The following is a 12,203-nucleotide window of genomic DNA, read 5'->3' on the forward strand; positions in this document are numbered from 1 at the left end:
ACATGAAGCTTGCTCAGGTACCCCAGCCAATGTGTGTGTGTGTGTGTGTGTGTGTGTGTGTGTGTGTGTGTGTGTGTGCGTGTCCAGGGAGTATTAATAAAATAGTTTACATTGCCAGCTGGCACACAAACCAATGGGTGCAAAATATCCATCTTTATTTTGTTGTGTAAGTGCAAACCCCCTGTGTTGGAGGACTTGGCGCATCCTCACACTGCACTCTAACAGGGACTGTCCCCAAAACACCCGGACACCAGCAGACACACAACAAGCATACTTAGAGAAATCAGATCTACACAACCAAAAATGCATGCAGTCCTCTCCTTCAGCCTATGCCTCTTCGCATGTCTTCAACAGATTTGACTTGGAGTTTGGGATTTGCATTTCATTTGAAACAGATGGATCACGATCCTTCGATGCCAACAGCAAAAGAAATACACCACAACCCCTCTATCCAACACACACACATCACCCACCTAGGCTGTTTCACATTACACATCACAGAGACGCCACTCAACAGTTCTCTAGTAGCCTTCAGGGCCCCAGACAGACAGAGTGTGTGTGATCCACACTTTTTTCCCCCCCTTCCCTGCCCCTTCCCTAGATTTAAAGTCAAACATGTAGGCAGCGTTTCCCCTAACACTACAGAGACAGGGCGGGCCGTCTACCTTGTTTTGCAGTGCAGCCGGTGCCAATGGGAACATCGTGTTGTAGCCTAAGAACTGGGTAGGGTACTCACCAGTTTGTTCTCCTGCATGTAGATTCTCTGCAGCTTGGGACATCCCTTGGACAGAGCCACCATCCCCTCATCAGTAATACTGTAGCACTGGCCCAGGTGGATGTCCTTCAACTCTGAACTGTGTTCTCCTAACTAGGGACACAAGAGAGGGAGGGGGAGAAGGGTTAAGCCCGATAAACATGTTATAAATGCATTGTACAATGTGTTAATCCATCAGATTGATCGACTGATGGATTAAGTAGAGAGAGAGAAGGGAGAAAAGGGCAGGACAGATAGAGAGAGAGAGAGAGAGAGAGAGAGAGAGAGAGAGAGAGAGAGAGAGAGAGATGAAGAGGAGAGAGAGAGATGAAGAGGAGAGAGAGAGAGAGAGAGAGAGAGAGATGAAGAGGAGAGAGAGAGAGAGAGAGAGAGAGAGAGAGAGAGAGAGATGGAGCACCTTTTTGAGTGCGTCGTCTGTCAGTTTGTCCTGGTTGCCAACATGGACCTTGGCCAGCAGAGGACAGTGTAAGGCCAGGGAACTGAGGGACAGGTCACTCAGCTGTTTACAGCGGTAGGCTGTGTACCTCTGAAGGCCCGGGCAGTGGGCCGCCAGGGAACACACGCCGTGGTCCTGCACGCCACGACAGTCAGAGATGTTCAACTCCGTCACATTCTGCCTCCGAGACGCTATCTTCACCAGGAGGTCATCATTTACCTGAGGGGGGTGGGTGAGTGAGTGAGTGAGTGAGTGAGTGAGTGAGTGAGTGAGTGAGTGAGTGAGAGAGTGAGAGAGTGAGAGAGTGAGAGAGTGAGTGAGAGAGTGAGAGAGTGAGTGAGTGAGTGAGAGAGTGAGTGAGTGAGTGAGTGAGTGAGTGAGTGAGTGAGTGAGTGAGTGAGTGAGTGAGTGAGTGAGTGAGTGAGTGAGAGAGTGAGAGAGTGAGTGAGTGAGAGTGAGAGAGTGAGAGAGTGAGTGAGAGAGAGAGAGTGAACAGGGAGAACAGAAAGAGAGTGGTTAGGGCTCAAGGTAAAGTTTGATGAGAAAGTGGTCTGTGATAAACATATAGTCACATAATAAACACTTTAAAATACATGAACAATACAAAGAAATATACACACAACATGTAAAGTGCTGGTCCCATTTTTCATGATATGAAATAACAGATCCCAGAAATTTTCCTTATTCTTTATTCTGTCTGTAATAAAGCCCTTTTGTGGGGAAAAACTCATTCTGATTGGCTGGGCCTGGCTCCACGGTGAGTAGGCCAATGCCCTCCCAGACCCACTCATGGCTGCACCCCTGCCCAGTCACGTGAAATCCATAGATTAGGGCCTAATGAATTCATTTCAATTGACTGATTTCCTTATATGAACTGTAACTCGGTCAAATCTTTGAAATTGTTGCATGTTGCGTTTATATTTGAAATTAAATGTTACTATAAAATGTCTCAAATGTTGTACTCACTTGTTGTAGGCCACTGAGGTCAATTTGCTTCCAGAACTGGAAGTCTAAGCAGAGGTCCCTCCAGTACTTACAGACCAGCGAGGCACACAGACAGCGCTCTTTCACCGACAGGTGGGAGAACACCTGAGAGGAACAGAAAACACATTAACAGGTTGTGTATCCACCCACATCCAGCCTGTTGTTTGGCAATGACTCAGAGTACAAGCAGTGGAGCTAAACAGACCGGTACCCAGGCTACATCCAGCCCATTTCAGTTAGTTTCAGTTAGAATAAAAGCCTTTGAAAGCATCCAATCAGGCCTTCCAAACGAACTGCACTCTAGTGGTGACCTCTGACCTTAAGCAGGATGGAGGAGGGGAGGCGGTTGATGCTGGATGTGTCAATCACGTCACTGCCTCTCCCCTGGCAGTCGTCATGGTGATGCGGACAGCAGGGGGAGGAGTCAGAACTCTGGGGCAGCGAATCGCCATGGAGAGCCATCCCACAGCAGCCCTCGACAGACGAGGATGAGGAGGAAGAGGATGAGGGCAGGGGGCAGAGGTGGCAGTGGCCAGTCCCAGAGTTAGAGGAGGCATCCCCACTTCCTCCTCCATCCTCCACACCTCCCTCGGGGACAGGGAAGGCACATCGCGGCTGCTTACAGGGTGTGCACCTCTGCACCTCCGCACACTTCCTCTTACACACCTTGGAGGAGAGAAACAAGGATCAGACACAGATCGCAGAGAACCACAAGGAAAGGGATTCGACAGAGATGACATCTGAAGAGATACCAGGAAGTGTACGGTACGGGAGCAAACTGTTCAGATAGTGTCTGTTGATTTTCATCCTTCCCTTCTGAAATCAGGGACTGATTCAAACCTGGGACATCAAGTGAGTGGACTCTGGCCAATCAATTACATGAATTAAACAATTAACTCAGCAGCACTAGAAATTAACCCTTTCTAGTTTCTCACCATCTCAGCGTAGTCACTGGCACTACCAGGCACAGAAACAGCCACCGCTATGGGCACCGGAATCCCTGCACTCCGGAACAGCGCTGGCGGTGGAATCAGCTTAGCCGGCACGGCCGACAGTAGACTCCTTCCTTGGCCCTCCCAGATGGCTAGTTCCCTTGGCGACAGCAGGAACTTGGCACAGTCCTCAGGGGAAGTGAGAGCAGCGTACCGCCCAGCGAGCTTTGAAGCGCTTCCGATTCCGGTACCACTGGCGTTGCTGTGACGTCCTCTGCCTCCGCCGTTGACCCCGGTCTCTAATTGGTCACTGTCGTCGTCGTCGAGGCCCCCACTATTGCTCTGGACAATGAAGCAGAGCATGCAGGGCCCCTGCAGGAAGCAGTTCCTCTTCTTCTTCTTCCTATGATGCAGCTTGCGTGTCCTCTTGTTCAGGCGGTAACCATTTTTCGAGAGAAGATGGCCCATATAGATGACTCACGGAGACTCTGGGTAAGGGAAGAAAGAAGGACATAAAATAACAGAATTGCACATGTCATTTCCATGTAAATGGACCCATGAGCACCAATGTGAAGTTCATAGGAGCATGTCAAATTGGGTGTAAAAGTGAAAGCTAAGAGTCTGTTTGAGAAATTAAGGCATATAGACATTTTTCAAACATTTTCCATCCAAGAAATTAGGAATAAGCAAAGACCTTGATTTCTTGTCAAACAGATGGAAAGCAGATCTTAAAAAACATCTACCAGAAAAAGTCTTTAAAAGGTATTAGAAATACATCAAAACACAATAATGTTGAAGTAAAGACCCCTGCCAGCTAATAATATAATATATATTTACTTTAGATTTTTTTTCTTTCTTCTGTAAGTTTAAGAAACATTGCCTTATGTCTTGAAATTCCGTAACTAAAAACCCACTTATCTAAGATATTTTTACATTTCTCTCCCTCATCAGGAGTGAGGATAATGAAAGTGCACAGAAGTAACAAGTATTGGTAGATCTATCAATTAGTTATGTTTTTTACTGATATTAATTTAGTTTATGAAATATTAAGTGATTCAAACTTGAAATTCTGTTACCAAATCAGTGACGGAATTTCTGCAATTGAATTGGCTACAATGGGAATTCATAGTAGTCACAAACCAGTTAGGTCACCTGCTTCTGTCCTCCCTTCCACTGGCATACTGTTATGTTCAGTTCATAACTTTTCTTTACCTTTTTGTCGTCTGGTGGTCAAAGCAAGAACGTGAAAAGTCTGGACAACCCGTCCCCCTCTCTCTCGCTCGCTCTCTCTCTCTTCAATTAACGTCTCCTCTCCCAGCTCATATTGACACCTTCCCATGAGCCCCGTCTTTCCATTTACTGTAACCGGCATCCTCACCCGCCGAGCACCGACCGACACCGGACGTCCATGGACGTTGAAAAGTAGTTGAAATTTGGTCAGTCCGCCCTTGTCTTGATTTCAACGTGCAGAGATATCTGGACCGGCCTTCATTTGGCCCAAACATCTAGACGTCCATGATTGGTTTAGATTTGGTCTGGTCGGGTCTAGGTTTCACAACTTTGGACAACAAAGTACAGTACAGTTAAGAAAAGTACATTATAATTCAGTACAGTCCTGTACTGTACAGTAATATAGAGTAGAGTAGAGTCAAGTACAGTACACAGTAGAGCTTGAGCACACTACAATGTACTGTACTGAACTATACTGAGCTCTAGTGCACTGTACTTTGATATCAAAACTTGTAAAACATAGATGTCTATGATTGGTTCAGATTTAGTCCGGTCCAACCACATTTGTTCTTGTTTGGTGGCGGAGTCCATTAAAATAATAGCAAGTGTGTAGACTAATACCTAAATATGCAAAGGATATTGCATATATCTACCTTTGTGTACCTATTCAGGATACATCACCATGAAGAGAATGATATTCATATCCATAATTATGCATTTCTGTGTAGTACAGATCAGGGACCCATGATGAAATTCTGTTACCGGGTGTAAATCCACTTCAAAATATAAATATATATTTTTCTAACTCAAGGTGTCATGTCCTAGCTGACACCCCATTCTTTCTGCAGACATCTTTGAATCTTAATTCGTAACAGATATTTAACTGCCTTTTTGGAAAACGTGGTCCCAAACTGAGGCAGATTTTACTGATTCATTTTACCAAACCTTGCATCTGCACAGTTCTTCCAGTAAATGTGTTTTTATCAAATTGTCAGTTTGTTTTTTTAAGTACTCATTGTGCATAAAGCTGTATGGTTTGTTAATCTATGAAATCAATGGTTTTTGTTTGCATAGATTTTAATTAGAAAATCTGAGTCTCAGCGCCATTACCATGGAATTGCCCATGACAGTTAAAATGCCAGACATGTCTTGCATTGATTAAGAGCTAAAAAACTAAATAACGCAGAAAACAACACATAATGACTTCAGAAAGTACTCCTACCCCTTGACTTATTCCATATTTTGTTGTGTTACAGCCTGAATTCAAAATGGATTAAAGAGATTGTTTTTCCTCACCCATCTACAGACAATACCCCATAATGACAAAGCGAAAACATGTTTTTAGACGTTTTAGCAAATGTACTGAAAATGAAATACAGATATGTCTCATTTACATAAGTATTCACACTCATGAGTTAATACTTTGTAAAAGCACCTTTGGCAGAGATTAGTGGTGAGTCTTTCTGGGTAAGTCTAAGAGCTTTGTACACCTGGATTGTGCTATATCTGCCCATTCTTCTTTTCAAAATTATTCAAGCTGTCAAATTAGTTGTTTATCATTGCTAGAGAACCATTTTCAGGTCTTTCCATATATTTTCAAGTAGACTTAAGTCAAAACTAACTCGGCTACTCAGGAACAGTCACTTTCTTCTTGGTAAGCAACTCCAGTGTAGATTTGGTCTGGAGTTTTAGGTTAGTGTCCTGCTGAAAGGTGAACTCATCTCCCGGTGTCTGGTGGAACGCAGACTGAACCAGGTTTTCCTCTAGGATTTTGCATGTGCTTAGCACCATTCTCTTTCTTTTTTATCCTGAAAAACACCCCAGTCCTTAATGATTACAAGAATACCCATAACATGATGCAGCCACCACTATGCTTGAAAATATGGAGAGTGGTACTCAGTAATGTGTTGTATTTGCCCCAAACATAACTTTTTATTCAGGACAAAAAGTTAAATTGCTTTGCCACATTTTGTAGTATTACTTTAGTGCCTTATTGCAAACAGCATGCATGTTTTTGAATATTTTTATTCTGTACAGGCTTCCTTCTTTTCACACTAGGTTAGTATTGTGGAGTAACGACAATGTTGTTGATTCATCCTCAGTTTTCTCCTATCACAGCCGTTAAGCTCTATAACTGTTTTAAAATCACCATTGACCCCTTCTTTGCGAGGCATTGTAAAATCTCCCTTGTCTTTGTGGTTGAATTGGTTTGAAATTCACTGCTCAACTGAGGGACCTTACAGATAATTGTATGTGTGGGGTACAGAGATGAGGTAGTCATTGAAAAATCATGTTAAACACTTATTGGACACAAAGTGAGTCCATTAGCTTAATCAAAATGCAAAAAGTACTAGCCTATGTAACAACATATTACTACAAATGTTGTTACTAGTGTAGGCTAATTAGGGTACAGTGCCACATAGGTATAAAAGCTGTACAATGCTACATAGGTGTAAAAGCTGTTATGAAAGTGTTACCAAAGGTCTTGCGAAGGCTGCTGAACCAAAATGTTTGCCTTTCAAATGAAATAAAGCAATCAACAGCCTTAAGGCACTAGACAAGACCGAGCTGCCACTATGATCACAGCAAGTCAAGTTCCAAAACATTCCACTGTTCCACTGACCTGCATTACATCTCATTCACGCCAACACTGTAACATAACATCTGCACTATTTCACCATAATAGGAAAATATGCCATTACATGAATTTCAAGTACTTCAAAAGTGACAGTCACACAATCTTTCCCCCCTGCTATTCTATATGTGTGTGGTCTTTCATCACAAGTCATGGTCAAACACAACTATGACAGTATCTGTGCCTAAATATAATGGAACAGCTGGTGGTCAGTTCCTCTAAATAGAACGCTACTGTAAGGTCCATCTCGACTCACAACAGTGTTTCCTGTATATGCATTTAGCAGCTGCTATTATTGGTCAAGCACAGACAGTGACAATAGTGGGCAGTGTAGGTCTCTAGAATATCGCTGTTTGTGTATTAAGGCAAGCAGCTAGTTAATGTTTCCTACAATGCATTTGATTATTCTTAAGGTAGTTAGCTAGTGTTTGTACATTGATGATACTGCCCAATAAACAGTGAGTGAGTAATTTGATTTCTGCAACTATTGGTTTCACTAGCTAGGAGGCTACATTGTAAATGTCAACTTTTGCGAGAGCAGAGATTAAATTGTAATGTAGCACGCAAGATTTGTAAACGAATTAATCAGAATAAACTTTACCTTCCCTCAGCCTTACATCATTGGTATATATTGCGATATACCTTACTCAATTATATCCATTGTGAGTTTATTTGCATTATCATTGACATGGCGAAAGCAGGTTTTGGACTCGTATGCTTTTTTGCAACAATGTGTATCATTAGACAGTGCCTGCCTTTACTTCTGACTTGTCATGTAAAACACTTAGCCTGGGTTTTAAAATGGAAGAATAGCAAGCGAGCTATTACTATTACTTTATCGAAAATGAAAAGAACTTGTTAAATAACACGTATCCAGCAACGGGCTACATGGTAAGACTACAGGATAGTAGCTAGTAGTAAAACAGTGGCTAGATCAGCTGTGTTTTAGATAGCTAGCTAGTTAGCAACATGGATACTAGCTGAGGATGCATAGCTAGCTTCTAGCTACATTGTATTGCTGCTCACCAGTTCACGCTGTGCTCCCCCCTCCGAATGGTGCTCTCATAATCCGCGCGTGCAACACACGGACGAGTATAGCGTTAAAATTTCAGGACACAATAATGTGAAATTGGCAACAATTCAGGTAAAATATTCTTTATGATGTTTTGGTCTCCAAAGAAAACACTTCCGGACTAAATGAATGCAGGGAGAGGAAGACGACAAGCGCGATTTACAATCTGTTATTGGTGGAGCCAAATGTCAGTCTTTGCCCAGTGTGACCAATCCGGGATGTGGTCAACGTTGGACTCTAATGGGTAGAAAAGGGGGTAGCTAATGACAATTGGAAATTAAATCGTCATGTAGTGGAAAGTAGTTGCAATCGGTGCTTAACTTGAGCCGGATCCGCACCTCTCAGTTTTGGATTGTTTTGTTCCGGAACCCATTTGCCAGGATTCGATACCTATCTTGGCATGAAAAATAATTGTCACCATTTGTAATGTAAAAATGTGAATAAAAACAAGTTGCCTCCTCTGTAATTCTCCTGACACCTAAAAAAAAGTCATGTGAAAACTTGCCTGATATTCTATGAATTGATTCGAGTAACGCCTCGATTACACAGACAGGATTATTGCGTTTTGGTACACCAGAAATGCATTCATTTCCAATGGAACTCTGCGTTTGCCTTACAGCATTGCGTTGCAGAGGCAGTTGCAGTGCATTTTGTGTTGTGCATACTTTGGATTTATCGAACAAATGCATCAAACTGTATGCGCAAACTGCTTGACATAAATGGTAGCAGAAGGTGAATGTTTTACTTTTGTTGCACACATATCCAGATTATGCTGAGTAATATTTTGTGCATAGAGGCGTTAGGCCTGTCTAGTTTATGGTTTGCGCAACATTGTAGCCTATAGACCAATGCATGGCCATTGCTGTGGTGAGAGAGAGAATCACGCCTGTATCTCTCACATAAGGAGAATGACATTCACTATTCACTTTCTATGATCTCTGCTCTGATAGATGAGCCAACTCTCATCTCTCCAGCGTTGCACTTATAGAAGGGCTCCCGAGTGGCGCAGCTGTCTAAGGTACTAGAGGCATCACCACAGACCCTGGTTTGATCCCGGGCTATATCACAACTGGCTGTGATCAGGAGTCCCATAGGGCGGGGCACAATTGGCCCAGCGTTGTCCATGTTTGGCCTGGGTAGGCTGTCTTTGTAAATAAGAATTTGTTCTTAACTGACTTGCCTAGTTAAATAAAGGTTACATTTAAAAAATCATAGATGCGGGGAAGGTGCTAGAGATGCCGCAGCACCCCTGATAAATTGAAATACATTTGCCAAACTTATAGAAGTACTGCTGTCTGTTCAGAAAGAAATGAAATAATTCAGAAGACTAAACCAGGAGTAGGCCTATAATTTAGCCACAGCGGATCAATAGCTTCTTTTTTTTTTAATAGTCTAGCTGTGGATTGGTTGGGAACACACTGCAAATCTGTCATTCTTCTTCTTCTGTCGGTTTTATGCCGGACTACAACCCAAAAAGGTGTATTGCCACCCCCAACTGGATGGGTTGAAACCAAAACAAGGTAAAAAGAAAATCCATACGCGATAGGGAAACTTAATTTAATCCACCCAAATAAAAATAGTACATTGACAAAACAAAACTCCCACTTCCTTCTTTCAACTCTCTATAGCTCCCTTCTCAGGCTCTAGGGCCTGAGATGGTTGTACAGCTTGTGACAATATTCCATGTAACTCCTTCACCGAGAAATCTTTCAGCCCCAGGAACTGCTCCGCCGCTTCCACAATGATTTCTATCTTCCTGGACCTTCTTTCCACCTTGGCAGAGCTATTTATCACCATAGCCATAAAGGCCACAAAGTACACCTTCTTCACCTTTACAATCTCAGGATCCTGCTGGTGAAAGGCAACCCCTGCAGCCTGCAGTGAAGGCCTATCCACCACCAAACCCTCAACCCTTTTAACAGCTGCTGCATATGATATGCTCTGGATAGCCCTGACTTTGGCCACCTCATTGTCTTTAACAGTTGTGGGGCATTCGAAAGACGTGTCTGTCACATTTTCATCACTTTTATAACACATGCTATTATCTTTTCCACAACTTGGACATCTGAGCTTCTCGCTTCTGCAAACACTTAAAACATGACCAAAAGCTTTGCAATGATCACTGTATTGGTCTTGGGATAAAAGCTCTGACTCTGTAGTTACTATACCCTAACTGCACTTGAGAATTGAGAGACTCCATATCAAAAAACAAAAGAACAAATAGACTTCACTTTTTCTTCATTCACCACACAATTGCGGGAAAGCAAATGGCTCCTGCTGAAAAGAGAATACTAATCTGCTTGTTGGCTACCAAATATGTTATCAACTTCCAAATAGGCCTATTAAGCGAACAGCCTTGTTTTACAAAGTAAACAAGCAAGAGGCTTTTGACACAATGGCATCAGTCATCTCCAGTGGGTGAGTGGTGAATCAGTGAAACTGGAAAGCTTTTTTAGGACTATAATTTCCTCCTCGTATTGTACAATATGTGTGTCTCCACCTTCAGCCCCATCGGAGATATTAGTTAAAGGAAGACATAGGAATCCAATTGGGATATGAACGGAGGAACAAAACAGGAAGAGGCCCAACTCGGATGAAAATCTGTTTCCCTCCAGCAGGTGGCGTTTTTTGTTGTTTCGCCCACCGATCAAGGAGTTTTGTATGGAGGTCAAAGAAAATGTCGAATTTGGTAAAAGAAAAAATGGCTAATGGTCGTCTTGCACCGAACTGTGGGTGTGCAGGTCAAATCAAAGGCACTCCTTCGATAATAAGTTGTTTTTTGACAAAAATGAAAAGTTTCAGTTTGTCACTTTTATGAGGTTGGAGCAGTGGTCGAAAAAGGTCCGAGTTGTCATACTTGAGTAAAAGTAAAGATACCTTTATTGAAAATAACTCAAGTAAACGTCACCCAAAATACTGATTTAGTAAAGTCTAAACGTGTTTGGGTTTAAATATACTTAGCCTAATAAGTACTTTTGGGTGTCAGGGAGAATGTATGGAGTAAAAAGTAGATTATTTTCTTTATGAATGTAGTGGAGTGAAAGTAAAAGTTGTCAAGCATATTACTAGTAAAGTACAGATACCCCAAAAAACTACTTAAGTAGTACTTTAAAGTATTTTTACTTAAGTACTTTACATCACTAGGTTGGAGTAATAACATGTTCGACTACTTAAGACATTGGCTCGAATCAAGGTTGTGCCTTTAGATTTGAAAAAATTAAAAACCAAGGAAGAATTTTCACTTCCCTCATTGACTTGACCCTGGCCTGGTCTGTTTGATCTATTTCGCAAGCATTCCAAGAAGTTTCTCGATGTTGGACTCCCGAGGGGCGCAACGGTCTAAGGCACTGTATCTCTCAGTGCAAGAGACGTCAGTCCCTGGTTCGAATCCAGGCTGTATCACATCTGGCTGTGATTGCGAGTTCCATATGGTGGAGCACAATTGGACTGGGTTTGGCGATATTTGTAAGAATCTGTGTTTAGACGTGTAGTGTTTGTAACACAAGATGGAGGAGAGCCTGTCTCTATTCAGAGATTGCATATTGTAATGAAACATCCCACTTCTGACACCAATGTAATGAAACAGCAGGGAGCAGGTTTCGAACCCTCGACCTTCAAAAGCCCGAAGTCCGGCGCGCTATCGACTGTGCCGCAAAAGCATGCTCGAGCGGCAGAGTCGATTTCCGCGCTTATAAACCCAGGGTCGTTACACTATATTTTGAGAGATTGCAAAATATGACCTTTTCATTCAAGACAGGATAAATATATTGTTCCAGGTGATAATAAAAACTGTTTTGTTGAGTGACTTTTTCCTCAACTTTTTTCTCTAACTTTATAGCAAGTCAAGCTAGCTTGCACTGCAGAGCAGCTATCTAGCTAAAAGCTAGGCTAGGTTGAAGATACCGTTGTAACTAGCGACCTCCACCTAATAATTATCATCAAATACCATGGGGTGACCTGAGGCGCTCTGAGGTACCCGAACGCATGAAAAAAAAATTGCGTTATAATAAAGCATTGCATTATTTGTTCGACTGCAACTTCTGGGGTAGCTAGCTTTAGCTTGGTACCTAGCTAGCACCAATACAACCAGCCTGAAAACAATGTCAAGTAGAAACTGCAGTCATTTTCATGATTCTTAG

The 12,203-nt window shown here is 42.5% G+C and overlaps 1 protein-coding gene across 2 annotated transcripts in view; it reads right to left on the reverse strand.

Moving 5' to 3' along the window:
* fbxl17 (F-box and leucine-rich repeat protein 17) overlaps positions 1 to 8,330 on the reverse strand; it is a 336,364-nt gene extending 328,034 nt beyond the window's left edge. The window contains exons 1-6 of one of the 2 annotated variants that reach the window (XM_029716432.1): positions 8,019 to 8,330; positions 3,131 to 3,615; positions 2,514 to 2,861; positions 2,178 to 2,300; positions 1,173 to 1,430; positions 737 to 868 (exon numbers count right to left, since the gene is read on the reverse strand). In XM_029716432.1, coding sequence (XP_029572292.1) covers positions 737 to 868; positions 1,173 to 1,430; positions 2,178 to 2,300; positions 2,514 to 2,861; positions 3,131 to 3,595 — 1,326 coding nt within the window. In that variant the 5' untranslated portion in view covers positions 3,596 to 3,615; positions 8,019 to 8,330. Of the gene's footprint in view, positions 1 to 736; positions 869 to 1,172; positions 1,431 to 2,177; positions 2,301 to 2,513; positions 2,862 to 3,130; positions 3,616 to 4,339; positions 4,705 to 8,018 lie in introns of those variants that run through there. The other variant, XM_029716433.1, reaches the window with a different exon arrangement.
* Between the last annotated feature and the right edge of the window lie 3,873 nt (positions 8,331 to 12,203).

This window comes from Salmo trutta, chromosome 27 (assembly GCF_901001165.1).
Source record: "Salmo trutta chromosome 27, fSalTru1.1, whole genome shotgun sequence".
Lineage (NCBI taxonomy): Eukaryota > Metazoa > Chordata > Actinopteri > Salmoniformes > Salmonidae > Salmo > Salmo trutta.